The sequence below is a fragment of the Ornithorhynchus anatinus genome, chromosome 16, assembly GCF_004115215.2.
Source record: "Ornithorhynchus anatinus isolate Pmale09 chromosome 16, mOrnAna1.pri.v4, whole genome shotgun sequence".
Lineage (NCBI taxonomy): Eukaryota > Metazoa > Chordata > Mammalia > Monotremata > Ornithorhynchidae > Ornithorhynchus > Ornithorhynchus anatinus.
This window is the reverse complement of record NC_041743.1, coordinates 9,718,709-9,739,463: the sequence shown is the minus strand read 5'-3', so window position 1 is coordinate 9,739,463 and position 20,755 is coordinate 9,718,709. Positions and strand designations below refer to the sequence as shown.

General features: G+C 54.5%; 1 protein-coding gene across 1 annotated transcript; it reads right to left on the bottom strand.

Moving 5' to 3' along the window:
* Window positions 1–1,168: 1,168 nt before the first annotated feature.
* Window positions 1,169–20,754, bottom strand: KIAA1614 (KIAA1614 ortholog). Its single transcript, XM_029080884.2, has 10 exons — window positions 20,720–20,754; window positions 19,483–20,422; window positions 18,987–19,050; window positions 16,558–16,701; window positions 12,458–13,950; window positions 9,638–9,791; window positions 8,013–8,283; window positions 5,278–5,405; window positions 4,496–4,659; window positions 1,169–2,646 (listed from the first exon to the last, which is right to left on the bottom strand). The coding sequence occupies exons 2-10, from the start codon at window positions 20,387–20,389 to the stop codon at window positions 2,453–2,455; spliced, it is 3,519 nt and encodes a 1,172-aa protein (XP_028936717.1). The 5' UTR covers window positions 20,390–20,422; window positions 20,720–20,754; the 3' UTR covers window positions 1,169–2,452.
* Between the last annotated feature and the right edge of the window lies 1 nt (window position 20,755).

The following is a 20,755-nucleotide window of genomic DNA, read 5'->3' as shown; positions in this document are numbered from 1 at the left end:
GGGCACCCCGGGAGGCGGGGGGTGGGAGGGCCCTCCCGCAGAGGCCCTTAGGATGGGCAGATTCTCGTGGCTGCTGGAAACCGACTGCACTGTGCATCTCTTCTAGAGGTGGGGAGGACAGGCCCTGGGCTGGCTGCTTCCCTCCTAGAAATCCCAAGGGTGACAGGCCTTCCCAAGATTCAGACTCCTATGCCCTCCCCGCCACCAACTGCCTCTGGCAGAACGACCCTGTTCGGGGTCCTCCTGGGGTGGCCGGTTTCCCTGGGCACAGCCCCCACCCCCCTGCTTCTACTAGGGGGCCACCTGCCCCACTCTCTGTGACCCACCACCCCTACTGCCGATTGCAGTAGGGCTTAGACTGTAAGCCCGTCAAACGGCAGGGACTGTCTCTATCTGTTGCCGACTTGTTCATCCCAAGCGCTTAGTACAGTGCTCTGCACATAGTAAGCGCTCAATAAATACTATTGAATGAATGAATGAATGATTGCCATTCTCGAAGAGGAGGCCGGTTTCTGACTCTAACAGATTTGGAGCTCTTCCTCTATGTGCCAAGCACAGTGCTCCGTGCTGGGGTAGATATAAGGTTACCAGGCTGTCCCATGTGGGGTTCACAGTCTTAATCCCCATTTTTCAGATGAGGTAACTGAGGCAGAGAGAAGTTAAGTGGCTTGCCCTAAGTCACACAGCTGACAAGTGGAGGAGACAAAATTAGAACCCATCACCTCTGACTCCCAAGCCCGTGCTCTTGCCACTAAAGCCACACTGCTTCTCATGATCAGACATGACCAGCTCCCTCTCCCCAGCCCTCCCTCCCTCCTTTCCACTAACGAGCACCTGGGGCCAATCATAATCCTCATTCCCTCCTCCTCGGTCCCCACAGCTGCAGCCTCACTCCTCCCTGCAGGCAACGGGTGAGCGCACTTCCTCCTCTTAGTTCCTACACCCCCACGCACAGACAACCCTCTCCTCCTAACTCCCTTTTTCTAACCCTGGAGGCAGCTTCCCTCCCCCCTCCCCTGACTGCCAAGACCTGCCCAGGCAAGGCCTCTCCTCTACAGGGCTCCCAGGAGTCAGACAGCCCCGGGGTGGGACAGGCAGCAGGGGGGCACCTTCCTGGGTTCTCAAACCCCACTGGGCCCCAGAACACACCACCTCAGAAGGCCGGAGGGTTCGTCTTTGATTTTTAATCATTTCAGAGTCAGGCAGTCACAGTGCCCGCCAGCCCCAGCTGGTTGCCAAGAAGAAAGCAGGCGCCAAGAATGGAACTCAGAGAGTGAACAAACACATCCCTGTTGCCCCCGGGGCCCCGGTGGCCCTTCTGCATAGGGAGGCGGGCGCAGGACTGGCACGCTCCTGTCACCAGCCTGCCACCCCCTCCCATCCCAAACCATTTGGGCTTCCTGCCCAGTCCTCCCTTCCCCCTCCCCCATCACGTGGCAAACACAAAGGAGCCAAAAAGAGCTGGACAGAGAGTGGGAGGGCAAGCCCAGAGACAGACAGACCAAGGGGGCAGTTGCTGACTTTGTGTGGAGCCAAAGGATGCTCAGATCCTATGCCCCAGGCATCAGAGAAGCTGCAGATTCTTCCTCATCTCCAGGCCCTGCCTGGAACCAGGGGAGAGACAAGCGGGCCAGCCCCCATCCTCCTCCAGGCAGCCTCCTCCAGGCAGCCTCCTGTCCGCCCCCACCCATGTAAGGGTCTGGGCTGCAGGCCCAGGGAGCTTTGCACCCTACCAAGGAATAAGGTCTGGGGGTGGGGGGGTGGGGGGATGGCAGGAGCCAAGGGGGCAGGGGAACATAGAGGCCCAGGGTAACTCTTCGGCAGGGTAAAAACAAAAAATATTGTACAGAAGGGGTACTAACTGGCCGCTGAATGACTGTGAGCTCATTGTGGGTGGGAATGTGTCTGTTATATTGTACTCTCCCAAGCACTTAGTACAGTGCTTTGCACACAGTAAGGACTCAATAAATACGATTGAGGGAATGAATTAATGACTATTGAGGGGAGCCAGGGGGCAGCCCCGATTAAGATTTGGTCTGAGGGACCTGCCCCAGCCAAGCCCACCTCTTGTCATCAGCTCTGCCTCAGTGCTTCTCTCCCTGCCCCAGCGCCCAGCCTGAACTGCGCACGCCTCCACAGGAGTCAGGCGATTCTTGGCCATGGGTGGCAAAGCCCGCTGCCTTTCCCCATCATGCATAAATTATTACAAAATAACAATATTAACAGCACAAACAAAACCCCCAGGGTGGTCGGTCCATCACAGAGACCACCACAGCTCACGGATTTGGGCTCCCCCGCAGTCCATGTGTTTAAGCATCAGGAAATGCAGACTGGCTGGACGGCAATTAGAGCATTCTTCTTCCTCCTCCTCAGCTCAAACCCCTGGAGGATCAGGCCATCGTGGGGAGGGGAGAGGAAGGGAGGGAGAGTCTGGTCGGGTCTGGTCGTCGGTCTACCGCTGGTTCCGCCTCTGCCTCAGCACACGGATGGACAGGCTGTCAGCCTGGGTCAGGAGCTCGTTGATGTGGGCCAGGCCTAGCCCCGTAACCTTAGTCCCATTGACCTCCAGGATCTCATCGCCGACTCCCAGGAGGCCGGCGTACAATTTGGCTGTGTGGGAGTCAACCATCTCCTGGATGTAGAAACCTACAGAGTTAAACAGAGTGCCCAGGGCAGCCACAAAAATGAGCTTGGGCTCACGGCTCCAGAACCCAAAAGAAACCAATGGTGAAAGACCATTGTACCGTTATATTGTACCTGGGAGAGTACAATATAAAACAGACATGTTCCCACCCACAATGAGTTCACAGTCATCCAGCAGCCAGTTAGTTTCCCTTCTGTACATGTGGGAGTGTGGCCTAGCGGAAAGAGCACAGGCCAGGGAATCAAATGACCTGGGTTCTAATCCCAGGTCTGCCACCTGCCTGCTGTGTAAGTCACTTTGCTTTTTTTGTGCCTCAGTTGTCTCCTCTGTAAAATGGAGATTGGCTATCTGTTCTCCCTACTCAGACTTTGAGTCCCATGAAGTAGAGTTTGGCCCATAGAAAGCACTTAACAAATACTGCTTCTAATGACAACAACAAAAGGGCTGATCCAAAAGGTTTAGGCAAGCCTCAGAGGGTCAGGCTCCATCAGTGCAGGGATTGAACAAGAGGTGCCTGCCCCCTCCCTCCTCTGCCACAATAGTATTTCCTGCCCCTTATGCCCCCAGGGCCCAGGGACACCAAGGGCTTCAGAAACTATGGGGAGAGAGAGCCCCAAAGACCATTAGGGAGCCACCTTTTCCATCTCTTCCTCCCTTGGTGGGTTCTGAAGCTGAGTCCTTGGGTCTTCCCCCTCCCAGGAGTGCCTCAGCCACCCTCACCCTAATCTCCAAAGGGGAACGGCGGGTGCTGCGCAGGAGAGACTGCGGGGCTCCTGGGACAGCTCGCTGGCCACTCAAGACCATTCCCCATACACAACCTTTGCCCAGCCCAGGCGTGGCTTGCGAAGGCACCACAAAGCCTACAAGGTGAGGGTGGCAGGGGGCAGGAGCAGAAGCAAGCAGACAAGCTCCAGGGATGTATCTACCCCAGCGCTTAGAAGAGTGGTTGGTACATAGTAAGCGCTTAACAAATACCAACATTATAGATAAGGATGGGGGAAGGAGAGCTTTAAATATCCTCCCTGCAGTTCCCCATCAGCTACTCAATCAGCTCTCTCCTGCCCACCCTACTGATCCACTCTCTTCTCCCACTACACACCAGCTTGCACTCTTCATTCCTGTAACATTCTTGAACACCTCATAGACTCTATTACTTAACTATTAACTAACATTCTTGTGCCCTTTAACTCCTTTCTCTTATCTGTAACTTATTTTGGTGTCTGCCCCCGCCCCCCCACCCCTAAGATTGCAAACTCCTGAAGGAGTGTAATTCTCTTACACTCTCCCAAGTGTTCAGTGCAGTGCTCTGCACACAATAGGTATTCAATACCGACTGATATCAGCAATAGCCTCCAAACACAAACACTTTAACTTTACTGCCCTGCAAAGAGAGAGGCCTTTAAAAGTCAGTTTTAAGATACCATCAAGTGCCAGAGGGCATTTCAATCTTCCTTTGTTAAAGTCAAGTCTCTCCCACTTGGACTCCACCTCTCTCTTTTGGGCCAGCCCTCTGCCTCTCGCTGTCTCAACTTGTCCAGTTGCTGGAATCAAACCAGCTCACTTCTTACAATTTAAACAATTTAGGGATCCAAACAACCCCCACTTCTTCTGAGAATCGGGATTTGCCAGGGGAACGAGACTCGTGTTGCCTTCAGTGGCTGGCCGGGTTTATTCTGCGGACACAGCTGGAGGAGACTGAACCCCGCGGAGGGCACGGCCACACAGGGTGACCGGGCCGGTGGCCAGGCGGGCCTCTGACCTAGCTTGGCTCGGCCTTCCCATATCGATTCTTTTGGGGGAAGCCGGTCCCCCGGAGGGTGGGGGGGTTTCGGGGTGGGCTCCTGGGCTTACCTGTGTCAGGCCGGCCATTCCCAGAGGACACCCAGAAGCCGAATGTGCCCTGCGGGGGACGCTGCAGCTGGAGCTGGCTTGTCCCATCTGGGAAAACTTCCAGCACGCGGCCCACCGTGCGGGCCAAGTTGGGGGCGCTGATGTCTTCCACGCTGAGGGAGCGCCTGGTCGGGTAGGGGGGGAGGGAAGGAGGGAGGAAAGGAAAGAGGGAGGAGAGAGATCTCTTGACTCTTCATCCTAGAGACCCACCCTCTCTCTGGTTGGCAAGGCTATGGTCCTTCCCGAGGGGAACCCCCATGGCCGAGGGCCAGCACAGCCTCTGCTGAGCCTGCCCTGGAGGGCCTGCACAGCCTCTGCTGAGCCTGCCCTGGAGGGTCAGCACGGCCCCTGCTGAGCCTTCCCCGGGGCCCTGGCCACTCCCTGAGAAGGTCATTCCCAGGAGGATCCCCAGACCAGCCCCAACAGCAGGGAGGCAGGGAAGGACCAGCATCTCCCCCTTTAGTTTCCCTGAGGGCCACCTATAGATCCCAGCTGGCCAGGCCGCTGGGCAGAAGGCATCAGATGGGCTCTTGCCAGAGGGGCTGGATCCAGGGGGTCTCTGGCGACTCCGGGAGGGGGGCCCTCTCTCTCTGCATCATCATCATCTGCTCCTGCAAGGACCTTTCCCTCGTTAATCCCCGGTGCCCCCTGGGCCCCTCCCAGATGAGCATAAAACCATGGGATTTGATCTCTCCCCTCCGGAGGCCTGTCCAGTGGCCTCGCGGATGTCTTCCCTCCCTTACCTGCCCGCAGCACCGGGTCGCCCCCTTTGGTCGCCCACGAGGTAGAGGCCCGACCGATCGGCCTTGCCCAGGAGACCCTGGAGGCTGAGAGTGGAGGCCACTTTCCGTGGTTGGTGAAAGGGCGACACCTGGTGGGGAAATGCCGACATTACATATGAGAAGCACAAGGTGGAAGGGAACGGTGGGTGTGTCATTAATCCCCTCAATTAGTGGAGCACTTCTATTTTCCAGAGTGCTTTCACAGAAACAGTGATCTCATTTTAGCCCTCACAAAAACTCTCTGAGGTACGGGGAGGGCGGATGACTATCCCCATTTTTCAGATGAGGAAAGTGAAACACAGGGAGACGAATTAAACTTTCCAAGGTCACACCATACTCGCAGGCAGAGCTGAGACCGGAATCCGAGTCCTTAGATTCTCGGACCCGTGCTCCTCCTCAACTCGATTATCCTCCCTCGAAGGGGCCTTAAAAGGTCACCTAATGAATTCCCCCCACCCAGTCTCCAAGTGGTACTGCACTCAATCCAAAACCCTAAAGAGAGCTATTTTCCCTTCTGGTCTCTAATCTCATTCTGCACAGGGAATGTGTCTGTTATATTATTGTGTTGTAGGCTCCCAAGAACTTAGTACAGTGCCCTGCACACGGTAAGCGCTCAATAAATATGACTGATTGATTGATTTACTGAAAAGTCTCAGGAGGAGATCACTCCAAGCTTGAGGTTCTAACCTAAATCCTGAACTTTAATCTGTTTCCTCTTGTCTTTCCTTGTAAATCATCTCCTTTTCACTCTCTCCCTTGGTTTAGATTTCTATGTGGTTGAAATTCAGAAGCTGTTTCCCAAGGCCTTTGAGGACATGCACTTAAGTCAGAAGGGCCACTTGCCTGTTGTGTGGTCTTGGGCAAGTCATTTAACTTCTTTGTACCTCAGTTTCCTCATCTGTAAAATAGGGATATAAAAACCTTGCTTTTCCCTTCCCTTAAACTGTGAACCCCACATGAGAGAGGGAGTGTGACCGACTTATTCTGCAGCCGCCCCGGCACTTAGTAGAGTACTTGGCACTTATCAAATCTCATTATGGGCAGGGAACATGTCGGCTAATTCTGTTGTACTGTACTCTACCACGTGTTCCATTCAGTGCTCTGCTCACACTGACCCCTCAACAAATTCCATTGACTGACTGATCAAATACTGCTATTATTATCACTTGATACTAGAGAACTCATTGCACTTTAGTCCTGAAGTCAGAGAACTCGCTTTCTGGCTAAAGTCCACTCTTACTGGAAAACAGAAACGTTAGGTCAGAAGAAGCAGGGGAGTGGCTCAGACCGGGCTCTTAAAGCAGTTATCCCTGCTCCTGGACACACCAATGGTCCATTCCTCTATGCTCCTTTCAGGCTCATCAGTGGTCATCAACAGCCACCTAGAGGACTTTCATCTGCTGAGGAGGGCTTCACCGTCCTGAATTAATTGATTAATTGATCCCCCATTTTACAGATGAGGGGACTGAGGCTCAGAGAATTTAAGTGACTTGCCCAAGGTCACACAGCAGACAAGTGTCGGAGCTAGGAATAGAACCCAGGTCTTCTGACTCCTAGCCTGTACTCTTTCCACTAGACCACAAGGCTTCTCTCAAATTAGCCATATTTCTAACACATTCCCCTAGATCCACAGAAGGGCAGCAAAACCAGACAACTGTTTCATCCTGTCTTCTGAGCCTCAGTGGATTCTGAGAAAACACCAACTACAGGGCTCATCTCTGCCAGACGGGCAGAGCAGAAGGGGGAGAATCACATAGGAGTTTCAGCCGAAGAGCCACAGCAGCCAGGCCACAGTCCCTGGAGAAGGGAGTCCTGCAGTTTAGATGAGCTCCTCCTCTCCCTCCTGATTCCATGGCAGCCAGGTTCCCAGTATGGGGTGGGGTGTCCACACTGTAGGGGAGATGCAGACTTTGCCTTTGGTACAGGCAGGTGTTTGAGCTCTTTCTTAGCCTAGTGTTACTGGGAGGCAGGAGCTAATGGAATTGCGGGGCAAAAGGAGGAGGGAGAGGAAGAGGGTAGAGGCCAGGTCTCTCAGGGTATACCTGGGTGAGAGGCTGGAAGAGGACTGGTTTTCTCTCGAGTGGAATGCCCCACTTTATGGCCATGGAATGCCCAAACCACCCGCCAGCCCCCATTTTGAGGCTCCTCAGAGTCAGGGTGTATGCCAGGCTTCCTGAGCATGTGTGGCAGGTCCCACACCCTGTCTGGGCCACGGCACCTCCCAGGAGTCACGGCATACATGTGTTAAGCCACACGGGGAGAATAAGGTACTTTATATTGGTGTCTGTCTCCCCCTCTAGACTGTGAGCTCATTGTGGCAGGGAATGTGTCTGTTGATTGTTACATTGTACTCTCCCAAGCTCTTAGTACTGTGCTCTGCACACAGTGAGCACTCAATAAATGCGATAGAATGAATGAATGAAAGTCTTGGCCTGTGGCACTGCCTGGCTATCAGTGTCAGGACAAAACCACATCCTACCCTCTTCGTTCGTACTGAGCCAGACCCCAGAACTGGGCCCGTGCAGAGCCCTGCTCTGACAGCCTACTACTCCCAGCTCTCCAAGGCCTCACCCGTCACCCAGTCGGTCTCCCTGGCCCGCCGCCTGCTCCCCACTCAGAATCCTGATGAGAGTGTTGGCTCTGGGAACACCTGCCAGGATGGGCCTGGTAACCTCCCCCGGGCCCTGCAGACTCACCATCCTCAGGGACTGCAGGGAAGGGGCTTTCTTCACTCTGGAACCCCAGGCTTCTCCTGCCTGAGAACTGGGGTCCGGGTCGGGGCCCTGGGGAGGGATCCGCTCCAGGCTGTAGCTGCGGAAGCGGCCAAGTTTCTGCCGTGTGCTCTGACCCAGAGTGGAGAAGAACTTCTTCAGGCCCAGAGCAGGAGAAACACCACTCCCTTTCCTGTTTTCTCTCGCTGGCCCGGCCACAGGCACGCTGGGCTCTGGATCGGCTCCTTGTGACTCCCTGAAACATACATGGTTGGCGGGTGAGAGAGGACCATAGCAGTGACTCCTAGATTGGACCACGTCCCTGAGGGAACCACCCCCGCCCAGCTCTGCCCAAGCAGGCCCAGGTCAAGGACTCAGGTTGGAAGGTCTCAGGGAACTTGGGGGCAGCTCTGCTTGCTCCCCCAGCAAACTGAGGAGACTTCTCAATTGCTTCAGGTACCAGAGAGGGCAGCCCTTCCACCTAAATGCCTGGGGGGGCCTGGGTCCTCTCCTTCCCCTCCTCCCTCTCTCTATCACCACTCCTACCAAGCAACTGGGTACCAGGTTTCCTAATGTCCTGGGTGGGCCCTCCCCTCTCTCCTTCTCCTTTCCCCCCTCGGCCACCTGGGTTGTCCAGAACTGTGTCAGAGGAGGGGGCATGGGAAGGAGGAGGCTGGGACCTGCTTCTCTAGCGAGCCCAAAGCCCCACTCATCTTAGCTGAGGCAAAGAGTGGAGTTCAGCAAGGATAGGCCTGTTCTAAACCCCTGAGTGGGGGCATGGCTGTAGGTAGGTCAGGAGAAGACCCGATTCTGGGGAAACTTTGTCCCAGGAAATGTGAGTTAACTTCAAAGTAAATGAGATTACATTTAAGATTGCCAAAACCAACAGGCCACTTTGTTACCTTGAGGCAGCCTGCATAGCCTAGTGGAAGGAGCATAGGCCTGGGAATCAGAGGACATGGGTTCTAATCCCAGTTCTGCCACGTGCCTATAGCGTGAACTTGGGCAAATCACATAACTTCTTTGTGCATCAGCTATCTCATCTGTAAAATGGGGATTAAGATTGTGAGCCCAATGCAGGACAGGGACTGTGTCCAACCCTTTATCTACCATAGTGCTCAATATAGTGCCTGGCACATAGAAAAGCGTTTAGAAGCAGCGTGGCTCAGTGGAAAGAGCACGGGCTTTGGAGTCAGCGGTCATGGGTTCGAATCCCGGCTCAGCCACTTGTCAGCTGTGTGAATTTGGGCAAGTCACTTAACTTCTCGGTGCCTCAGTTACCTCATCTGTAAAATGGGGATTAAGATTGTGAGCCCCAAGTGGGACAACCTGATTCCCCTGGGTCTACCCCAGCGCTTAGAACAGTGCTCGGCACATAGTAAGCACTTAACAAATACCAAAATTATTATTATTACCTTAAAAAAAAAGACTTTTTTGGGGGGAGCACTGATTCTAGAGGTCTGGTGGTGACACAGCCATGGGCCTGCCTGTGCAGTGGGTGGGCACTTACCAGCAAGGAAGAGAGCATCTGCTTTCCTGGGAGGGAAGATCGTGAACCTGGCTCCTCTCTGCCCCAAGCCCCCATCCATAGCGAGGATGGCTCCACTCACCGTGGTGATGTGCTGTCTTCAGATGGCAGCTTTTTCCCCTGCAGGTCACCATCTGGCTCCAGTCTGGGTTTGTGGTTGCTCAGAGGTGCCACTATTGCCATGGAGACAGTGATGCCAGTGGTGGCAGCAGAGGGAAGCGGGCCTGGGAGTTCACCTGTAATAATAACAACAACAACACTTATGGTATTTGTTAAGTGCTTACTCTGTTCCAGGCACTGTACTAAGCACTGGGGTGATTATAAGCAAATTGGGCTGGACATAGTCCCTCTCCCAGATGGGGCTCACGAGAAGCAGCGTGGCGCAGTGGAAAGAGCACGGGCTTTGGAGTCAGGGCTCATGAGTTCGAATCCCAGCTCTGCCACTTGTCGGCTGTGTGACTGTGGGCAAGTCACTTCACTTCTCTGGGCCTCAGTTCCCTCATCTGTAAAATGGGGATTAAGACTGTGAGCCCCACGTGGGACAACCTGATTCCCTTGTGTCTACCCCAGCGCTTAGAACAGTGCTCGGCACATAGTAAGCGCTTAACAAATACTAACATTATTATTATTATTATTATTAATCCCCATTTTACAGATGAGGTAACTGAGGCACAGAGAAGCGAAGGGAATGTACTGATCATTCCCCTGCCACTCTGGTCAAGCTGGCTCCAGTCTCTGTCATCCACCCTGCTGGTCTCCAGTTAAACTGAGGCTTGGGCAGAGGGTGGGTTTCCTTGGCCACTGGCCCTGGGAAGTGGCTTAGATTTTTATCCCATGAGCTCCGTTCCCTCCCAGCACCTCCCACCCCTCAGAGGCAGGCCAGCAGCAGCTCTGAGCCAGGCTCCACCATAGCCCATCCCCCAGGAGGGTGGGGATTAGTCTTGCTGTTTCTGGATAATCCTGAAAGGGTCACGACCTCAGTTTGAGAGAATCCCCGCCTACCACCTCTCCCTGCTCATTTTTTCTCTCCAATTTGAACTTGCAGTTGGGCTCAAAAAAGTAAAATAAAATGAAAATCTCTGGGTCTTCTAAAGCTCTCACCGGCCCTCAAATTAGTCTTGCCTTAGAGAACCATGCCATGCAATTCCCCCAGCTCCCCCAACTCCAGGCCTAGGCAGCAAATAGAGACACGGCTTCCTATAAAAATCTAACAAGAAGAGGCTGAGAGGGGGAAGCAGAGTTTAATCTTTCAAATCCTCTGTCCAATATCCTTTAGACCAGCCTAATTTCTTCAGGGCCCCATAACTTACCCGGCAGTCTTAGATGGCTTCTAGGACCAATTTGTGCCTCAGTCTTCTACTCAGAAAAACAGGAAAGGCTCATTTTGCCTCATAGGAATACTGTGAGAATTTATTTACAAGTGCTTATTCATTTATAAGCGCTTAGTTCATTGCTCTGCACACAGTAAGTGCTCAATAAATATGATTGATAGATTGAAGTGCTTTGAGTTCAAGAAGCAAAGGTTCCAACTGGCAATTAAGAATAACACCTCTTGGTTCCATACCCCTCACAATACCCAACTCCTCTTCCTGAATGAAAGGAAGCAGGAGCTGGCTCCTTTGGTCGATTCATGACTAGCACTGAATGTCTCTCCACAAACCAAGGATACCTCCAGCTCAGAGTGAGTCACCTGAGCAGGGCCCAGCAGTGTCTATAATGGGCAGGGGGATCTTCAGGTTGGATCCCCTCCTCCCTCCAGATGGATCGGGGTTAGTGAAGGGGATCAGGAGGTGGGGTGGCAGAGCCAGTACTCCCCACTGGGAGAAGGCTGAGAGCAAGAGGTGCAATCTAAGAGGGAGTAGGGGATGTGAAGGGTCTAAGTTCCCAGGACCAGTGTCCTGCTGGCCCAGACTACTAATCACTCTCCCTGTTCTCTCACCCTCATCAAGGCCAAATCTGTGTAGGAAGCAAGGGCTCTGCATCTGTTTGCCTGGGACTCCACAGGGTCACCTTGTCTCTTGCACTCAAGCTGTATCACAGGGGAGGGGAGGGGCAACTTGGCCCCAAATCACTCCTGCCACAAGGTTCCCGTTAACACACACCGGAACCTGGAACTGTAACCCCGGTCATGCTGCTCTGCGCTCTTGCCCATTACTGCGGTGCAGTTGGCCACTTCGGGGAGGCAACCGACATTATTCGATTCCAAGATCATCTCCGGCTGCCCACCCAAAGGAGCTCTCCTTTCCAATCTCTGGCTTTATCTGATGCCTTGAGCAAGTCACTTCACCTCTAGGAACCCCAAGTCATCAGGGGCCCCAGAAGCAGCCAGAGTGGATAAAACATCTGGAGAGTGGCAGATGAAATGAGCAAGATTGAGGCGGTTTTGCCGGGGACGTTGTCTGTTTCCTGGCTGTAGCTGTTCTGTGGTCTGGGATCTTTCCCCGCCATGACCCAGGAGCTTTCTTCCCACCTAGCAGGGATCACATTACACTGGCACAGATGGCTGAGCTCTGATAAAGAACTAGCAGAGCTACATTCCCCCCACCTCAGTTTACCCAGCTGGAGCACCGAGGCACTGACTCCTCCCAGCATTCCGGCCTTCTGGAAAGACGTACTGCAAATCAATAACCTCCTGTCTGTCAGCACACAAGTCAGGAGCAGAACTGGTGCCAGACTTGAGCCTCCTAGCTCCCTGGGCCAGCTTTCTGCCGACAGGGCCCTGACGTCTCCCCCCATGGCATCCTGGACTGCACTGGAGGGGCTAAGGGGTTGGCCAGCTAAAGCCATGGAACACCGGAAGGGCTCCTGCTCGAGCTAGGCAAGAAGAGGAGGAGGACGGCTGTGATTCCTGAACTGTAATCCTGGGGCTGAGACACACATGCAGAACAGGCCGCTCTCTTACCCTCTTTGCCAGGCTCACTGGGTGGCCCTGGCTCCTGGCTGCCTGGGCTCCTCTCCCAGGGGTTCTGCCCTGCCGATGTCCTCCTGCTGCCTGGTTGCTCCCTGGGCCTGATGTTTTTGCAGTTGTCATTAGATAGCACTCGCAGTCGACTCCGGACCCGGGGACCGGGATGGGTCTCCAGGGCTGTTGGCTCTCCACCGGCGCTGCCATTCGGAGAAGGTGGGAGGGTTGGCCGGGCGATCACTGGGTCCCTCGGGAGCTCAGGCCCAAGGCCACCCCATTCAGAGTCCCTGGCCAGCACAGCTCTCCTGCAGGGCTTTGGTGGGGCGGGCCCCTGAGCCCTCAGAAAGGACAGGACTGGTCTCCGGCAGGTTCTCCCTGGGGCAACCAGGATGCTTTCTGGCAGTTCCTGTCCCAAAACTTTGGCTCCCTCCCATGACCCTGGAGGCATGGGCTGGAGTGAGGCTGTGCCCCCACAGTGAGCCCAGCTCCCGCCCCAGGCGGCTCCAGCAAGCAGAGGGGACACTGGTGACTGGTCCTCTCTGGTGGAGTGACTGTTTATAGCAGCTGGTGGCTCGGGGATGGCATCCGCCCTTGGAACCTGGAATTTTCGACTCTTCTCAGTCATCCTATCCCCTGCTGGCACCTGAGGGGTCCAAGGTGGGCTGCCCTGGGACCGGGAGATGTCTGGCTTCCCCAGCTCCACGTCCCGGCCTTGGAGCTGTTTCTCTCTGGCCTGCGGGGCCCTTGAGCAAGGACTGTGGCTTCTGAGGCGCCTGGGGCATGAGATCCCGGCCTCCTCGCTGTCTGTCCGGCCGCCTTCAGAGGTATCGGTGCTGTCCAGGGCAGAGTCTGCCTCCTCTGGTTCGGTGACCTGTCCAATGTAGGTCTCTTGGACTCTCTCCACTTGGAGCTGCCTCTGAGATGGGGAGACCCAGCGTGGGGAGCCCTGACCCTGGGAGGCCTTGATAGCCCCCTGGGACCCCCTGTCCAGACCACCAGAGGCTCCACCCTCCTGAGCGCTGTCTCCCCCAGAACGCTGCTGGAGATAGGAGCCACAGGTACCACACTTCTCGGCGTATGAACCTGGGGGTTGCCCCATGGGGTCTCTTCTGCCCGGCCCGCCGGCACTCCCTCTACCGGGAGGCCTCCTAACAGGCCCGCCCCACCTGTCCTCCCTCCAGCTGAGGTCGCCATTGATGTAGTCGGAGGGGTCAGGCTTGGAGCCCAGGGGACCTCGGGTCCAGGAGCGGACCATAGAGTCCAGCATCCTCCTCTGCCGCTGCTGCATCCTGTCCAGGTAGCGCACCTCTGCATCGCGGGTGGACTCATCCTCGAAGCGGACCCGGGATGGGGAGAGCCCTCGCTTCCGTGGCTGCCCACAGCCAGACTCCCCGCTGGAGGAGTCGCTCAGGTTTCCACCGTGGGAACCGTCCCCATCCCTGGGGGCAGAGGTCATCCTCGGCTCCGGGGCCGGATCCCCACCAGCAAACCTGACAGAGTGACAGAGACACTGAGGGGTTAGAGGTTGGCAGCGTTTGGGGCATAGGGGGCATACTGGGCCAGCCTCTAAATCAGAATACTGCTGACGGCCCCCAAATGTCTGTTGGGCCCAGGGATCCCAGCTGGAGGATCCCTAGGGGTCAAGCTTCCTCCTCTAATTACATGTGACCTGCTGGAAAGAGCATTCACCAACCCACAAAAGGATTTTCCCTCTGGCAAAAACAAAATCCATGTTCTTTAAACCCAAACCATTGGTACAGTCCTTCACTGGCTCGATAAGGCTTTGGTTGAAACCTCATTAAACTGCTACCCTTGCTGACTACCAAGGTAGGAAAGTGTGTGTGGATGGCACGGTGAAGTCTTTCTGGGACTTCACAGATGCATCCTATGTAGTGGCCTGGTGGCTCTCAGCAGGTTTGGATTACTGGGGAGGCTTATGGGGCTACAGCCCAAGGGCTTCCAGGTAAGGGGGCCCTCAAACACTCCACAAAGTGGATCCCTGCTGCTACTTCGTTCCCTCTCCCTCCCCTTACCAAAAGCTGCCCTCAGGCACAGCTGGATGGAGCATGCTTCTCTCACAAACACTCCCCAACACCTGACCTGCCACAACTCCCCCTCTTCCCTGAGGGTACAGCACACAGGAGTAACAATAATAACAAAAATAGTAATTGTGATATTTGTCAATTGCTTACTATGTGCCAAGCGCTGGGTTAGACAAGATAATCAGGTCCCGCATGGAACTCGCAGTTAAGTAGGAGGGAGAACAGGTACTGAATCCCCACTTTGCAGATGAGGGACCTGAGGCACAGAGAAGTTAAGTGATTTGCCCAAGATCACGCAGCAGTGGCAGAGCTAGAAGTAGAACTCAGGTCCTCTGACTCCCAGGTCCATGCTCTTTTCACTAGGCCTCACTGCTTCTCACTGTAGTAGGCTAGTAACACTTTGCAGATGAGGTTGTTTTTTGTTTTTTTTGAAAAAAAAAAAGATGATTATGTTTTTGGGCTGGGAAGGAATAAAATTGCAGCTGCAAAAACAGAAGTTGGCTTGTCTCCCCAGGGGCTCTCTGAAAGTAGGATAGGCAAGTCTGTTAGGAATGATGTGGAGACAGGGGGCTGTACTCGATGACTTCTGAGCTCCCTCCCTCCTGTGAGTTAACCATAGGTACACACACAACCAGGCTGTTAATGACAGAACAGTAGCCCAGCCAACAGTCCCGGTGGGAATCCTGATCTCTCAGTCCCTGCCCACAGGTGACCGAGAGAAGCCCTTGGGTGAAGGTGAGGATGGCAAAGAGGAGGTGAGGAGGGCAGAGCATGACCCTCTAGGGTGGTATGGTCAGGGCAGCAGCAGCTAAGGGCCCCTTACCCTTCCGCCCTCCCCTACTCAGTCTGTGAAAGGGAAGGAGAGGAGGGCCTAAACACTCCCCACAGCAGATATTGCGGGAATCATTTTAATGAATAATAGTTGTGGTATCTGTGAAATATTACTACTTGGGCCATGCTGCTTCTTTTAATTGTTCACAAAGAGTTCTGGCCTCTGAGGGTTGGGTCTGAGGTTCAAGAGGGCTCAACGGAGAAGGTCTCAGATGAACTATCCGCTACCCCTCAAGCTCAGGGTGGTGGCAATAGTGGACTATTTTGGGAAACCCAAAGCCAGATCCCCACCTACAGGGGTCCTGTCTGCTCTGAGCCCTTACTCCCCAGTAAAATCTACAGGTAATTCTTCATAAAAGGCCAATGAAAATCCTGTCTCTCTGTCCCTCTCCATCCATCCCTCCATCCATCCCTCAGGCTCTTGCTAGCCAGGACTGCCCAGGATGAGGTTGATGTATAGTAGGTCCAGCTTCTACCCCTCCCTTCCCAGAGTGCTACAAGGGGTAGGCATGCCCGCAAGGCTGCAGAACTGGGGGATCGGGGAACAGTTTCAATTTTTCCAGAGCAGAGTCAGGGAACAGCAGTCTCTCTGGTCAGCCCCGAGCCCCATTGCCAAGAGATATCTCACAGGACACCACTGGCCAGCTGGAGAATTCTGACCCCAGGCTTAGCACAGACATCAGCTCAATGGGAGAGGTCAGAGTCCCCATCCAACAGCCACCTTCCGTCAAGCATAGCTAGAGTTAACTGAAAGCTTCCTCTAATGTACCCCAACACAGCTCTCACAAGGCGTGGGCCCATATGGAGAGGTCTGTGTTCTGTAGGATGGGCATGTGTGTGTGTGGGGGGGGGGTAGGGGAGGAAGGGATAACTTAGATGATGTAATGTTGTGCATCTGTATATATTTGTTAAGCATTTACTATGTGCCAAGCACTGTACTAAGTGGTGGGGTAGATCCAAAATCATCACCCCTGAAGAGGCAAGAGACTGGGAATGGGTGTATGTTTGGGTCAGCATGACCCATCACCATCCAGCTTGGGTTCTGCACTCCACTCCCGACTTTAACTTTTGGCCCTCTGGAAAGGGGAGGCCTCAAGCCCCGGTCTCTGCCGAAGAGGTTGTGAGGCTATTAGCGCAAGCAGCTAAACAAGAGCAAGCACAACAGACATGCCCCCATCGTCTCCCTCCCTGCCCCCTGCCCCAGTGCACGGGGCTCCCCCTTACCGTTGGTGGGGAACGCTAGCAGGGAGGATGTCGTGGCTAGCTCGGAGTGGGCCCGTCCTGGCCTTCATGCGTCCACGCTGCAGCAGCTGCTTGGCCTGCTCCGACTGGGGACTCAGCACTAGCTCCTGGCTGGGAACACAGGCCCTGGAGCCGAGAAGGAGAGATTAGAAAAAAATAAGGAGGATTAGAAGTGGTTTAACAGTGACGAGGCATGGCTTGCGGTAAAGGCACCGCCATGGAGGCTAAAGCTCCACGCCTGCATGGTACAGATTCCGTGCCAGGGGGTACCGTGCTGCTCCACCCAAGGTTCTCACAGGGCCCAGCTGAGACAGCATCAGGGAAGAAGCATGGGTTGGGGCGCCACGGGTCCAGGGGTCAGGGCCTGGAAGGGGAATTTCAGTGGGGAACTGAAAAGGATGGGTTTCTGGAAAATACTGTTGACAGGACAAGATTCTGGTATAGGTTTCTCGAGTTGGGGGTTGCCTTCTCTGGTCTCAAAGCCCAAACTGTCCTCAGTAAGGAACATAGGCTGAGTGTAATTAATGCGGAGTTTCCCAGGAGGAGGCAGAAGCATGTCTGTGGCTTGTTTGTCTGGGTATATGCCAAGTTGCCTGCCACGGGCATAATTACTCACATATACGGGTTCACATGTGCCCACATGCACGAGAGAAAATACTACATCCGGCATTCACAGGCATCAGTCAGTCGACAATGTTTACAATCAAACAAATCAGCAATGTGAGAAGCAGCATGGTTTAGAGGATAGAGCATGGGCCTGGGAGTCAGGAAGACCTGGGTTCTAATCCTGACTCTGCCACTGGCTCTGCTGGGTGACCTTGGGCAAGTCACTTAACTCCATTGAACCTCAGTTACTTCATCTGTAAAAATGAGGGTTAGTACTGTGAGCCTCATATGAGACATGGAGTGTGTCAAACTTGATTAGTTTGTATCTACCTGAACACTTAATACAGTGCCTGGCACATAGTAAGCACTTAACAAATACCATAAAAAAGCCAGTGGTGTTTTGGGGGTGCCAACGTAGGCAGAGGCCTTGAACCAGGCACAACTTTCCATCTCCTTCAGTTGGCCCTCCCACTCAGCTCTGCCTCCCAGGGGAGTCAGCTGTTTCTGATGCTGGGCCGAACCCAGCTGGACTACTGTGGGGACTGGCTCTGACCGGATAGCTCACTAGTCCAGTGAGAAAGAACCAGGCCTCTGGCCAGTGATCCTCAAGGCAAGAGCCTGATGGAGGATGGGTCAATATTAAAGCCCCTGTCTGGCTGAGGCATTTGACCCTCCAAACAAGGCCTTTATGGGGCTGTACAGGTCACTGCCCAGGTGCGATGGTTGGGGCAATTCTGGCTAGAAGAGAGAGGAGTCAGGCCAAGGGGTGTATTCTAGGCTAGTGTCTGGTGGGCCTTCCCCAGCACCTAGACTCTTACCTGGTCAGTGTGAAAAGGTTTTCACCCAGTTTTCTTTCCAGCTGTCACCTAATGCTGAGGAACTCAAAATGCTAAGAGACCTGGGTGCTGAATTCATCCCAAACCTGGGATGTGGGTGGGAAAGGTTCAAATCATCCCCCACAAGTCCCTTTTCCCCACAGCCCCCTCCAGGGCATCAGCTTTGTGTGCAACAATTTCGGAAACACTCCATATTCTCCCTGCCCGGGTCCTTTCTCCTTCTCACTAATCTTGAGCTGCTTCACTAGGTCAAGTTTTCAAACTCTTTCCCCTAGGAAAAGGGGTGGGGAGAAGTGGTACTGTCCTAATAGGTCAGGGTCTGCTTTCTATCCTCCATCCCCAGCATAGCTATAGGCTCAGCAAACCACAGAACAGCTGTTGTCCATTTCAGATCCCTGGTAGTTTGGGCTGGTCTCTTTGAGGCAGCAGCCACAACTGTCCATATTACAATAATCAGTTCAAATGGTTATTTCCATCAGACTGGATTTAACCCCTTCTACCTGGGGCTATCCGACACGGGGTTAGGGAGAGCCCCAAGCAGAAGATCCAACCTCCCCACCCCAGCAGCTTTGAGGCGGAAATGAGTTGAAAAATCAACCTTCCAGTTCAAAGTCAGCTCCAACTCACAGCATGTGATTTTCAGGGCCCTCCCTGGGGCCAGGCAGCCCTCCATGCCCTAAGCTGACACAGCTGTCAGAGCAGAAATGGAAGGCAAACGCCCAGAATGAGCTCTGAATTCCAGACACACACAGTCTCTGGTTTGGTGCGGGGGTGCGGGGAGGGGACTAGTTTTCCAAGATGCTCAAAGAAGACTCTTGGGATCAAACCCTAGGGTGGGGCATGGGAGGGAAGATACTGGCTCATTGCATCTTATAAAATACACAGGCTACTTTTCTGCCTGGATATCGAAGGGTCAGAGAAAGAGTGGATTGAGAGACAGATATACACACGTCAACCTTGAACTCTTACCTGCAGCCATCAGAGTCCTGCAGGGAGATGCCTGAATCCCAGTCCAAGTCGCTCATTAGTGGCTCTAGAACACAGAATGGACAAGGGGTGAGGCACAGGAACCGGCATATCTCTCCCTAGGCTGATCCCCAGCTTCCGCTCCTTGCCCACACAGAAGGGGGGCTCTGTGGGTGACATGGTGAGCGGCACCGCAGAGACTCACATACACAAAGGAGGGATCTTGTATAGGCCCGGCCTGCCCAGGAGGGCAGACATGGCCCTGGTGCACTCAGCACTAGCCTGGGACATTTTCAAAACGTGCCAAGGCCCCCGAAAGGAGGTGTGGAAAGGAGGGAAGGATCCAGAACCTGGGGAGGAGGGAGGACCCACGGGCTGGAGATGGCTGTGGGGTGGAGGTGAGATGGACTTTCAAGGGGTGGAGAATTTATGACAGAGCCTCCTCAGCTCCCTGACATGGGGTGAGCCAGGGAGGGCGCTCGGCCTCCATCCCACTCACCTGGTGTTTTTCCTTCCTGCGCCTGGGTCGGTGCCCCCACTTCTTGGTACCGCCGGAGGTGGCGCTTCCCTGCCAAGCTCAGCGTCTCTTGCAGCACAACTCGATTCCTTTCCACCCGGTCTGCCAGGGACAGGGCACAGGTGGAACCTGCCAAGCTATTCCAGCTCCCAATCTGCCACAGCCGCCCTTCCAGGGCTGGGCCTGAGGCCTCAGGTGCTGGGACTGGACCTTCTCTGTGGGGATCTGGTTTGTTGTTTCCCGGGGAAGATTTATGGGCTATTAGACCCAGCTCCCCACAAGCATCAGGCCCTACTGGGCTTCTCGGGGAGGCTCTCTGGAGCGTGCCTTGTGGGAAGCAGTCAGTTCCCTGCAGCTGTCTACAGTCTGGGTCGAGGGGTCTCCTGCTCCTCCCGGGGCAGCTTCCCCATCCTGCTCCTGCTCCCTTGGAAGCATCAGTTCCTCTATGAGCACGAGGAGGGGATTCTGGACCTGCCCCTACACGGACAGGCTGAGACTCTGCTTCTTCGCTGTTGCCCAACAGCAGGAGCGCCTCCATCAGGTACGAGCGGACCTGAGCTTGGGGGGCCGTGCCCACGTCCTCCCCGGCTGGCAGCACTGTTTCTGCCCTTCCTTGCCTGCTCTTGGGGTTCTTTGGGGTGGGCCAATCCTGGGGGGCCACGCCAGGTGCCCCTGGACCCCCAGCCGTCCTCTTCTCCTTCAGGGCTCGAACCTTAGACTCCAGCACTGAAGGACCCTCGGGCCACTTCTCCCATTCCTCATCTGGTTCGGTGGCCGAGCCTCTGGGCTCCCTGGCATCCTGGGGACAGACCAGGGGTCTAAGAGGAGCTCTGCTTCCCTGCTGGTTAGGGTCCTTCCCAGACCTCTTCCTGCCTGTGGACAAATCCATGAAGTCGGCAGCGCAATGCCCAGACTCAGGGGGCTGTAGGAAGCAACACGGAGAAAAGGAATCAGCATCAGGCAGCACCAGACTCTGAGATCACACTGAACAACTTCCCAGCTGGGCTGCCCTCCCCACTTCCCCCACCTCACCCCAACCAGAAGGTGGAGAACCCAGGGCTCAACTCCAATAAATAGTATTTATTCATCACCTATGTGCTGACAGCATTATACTAAGCATTTGAGAAAATACAACTGAATTAGTATACAGAATTCCTGCCCTCACAAAGCTTACAGGGTAGCAAGAGAAATTGTATAATAATAATAATAATGCACTTACTTTGAGTCAAGCACTGTACAAAGCCCTGGGGTAGAT

Coding starts and splice junctions, on each gene's coding strand:
- KIAA1614 (XM_029080884.2), bottom strand. CDS start 20,389: ATGGATTTGTCCACAGGCAGGAAGAGGTCTGGGAAGGACCCTAACCAG. Junction 4,660..5,277: donor CGACCCGGTGCTGCGGGCAG/GTAAGGGAGGGA, acceptor CTACCCGACCAG/GCGCTCCCTCAGCGTGGAAG. Junction 2,647..4,495: donor GAATGGCCGGCCTGACACAG/GTAAGCCCAGGA, acceptor TTAACTCTGTAG/GTTTCTACATCCAGGAGATG.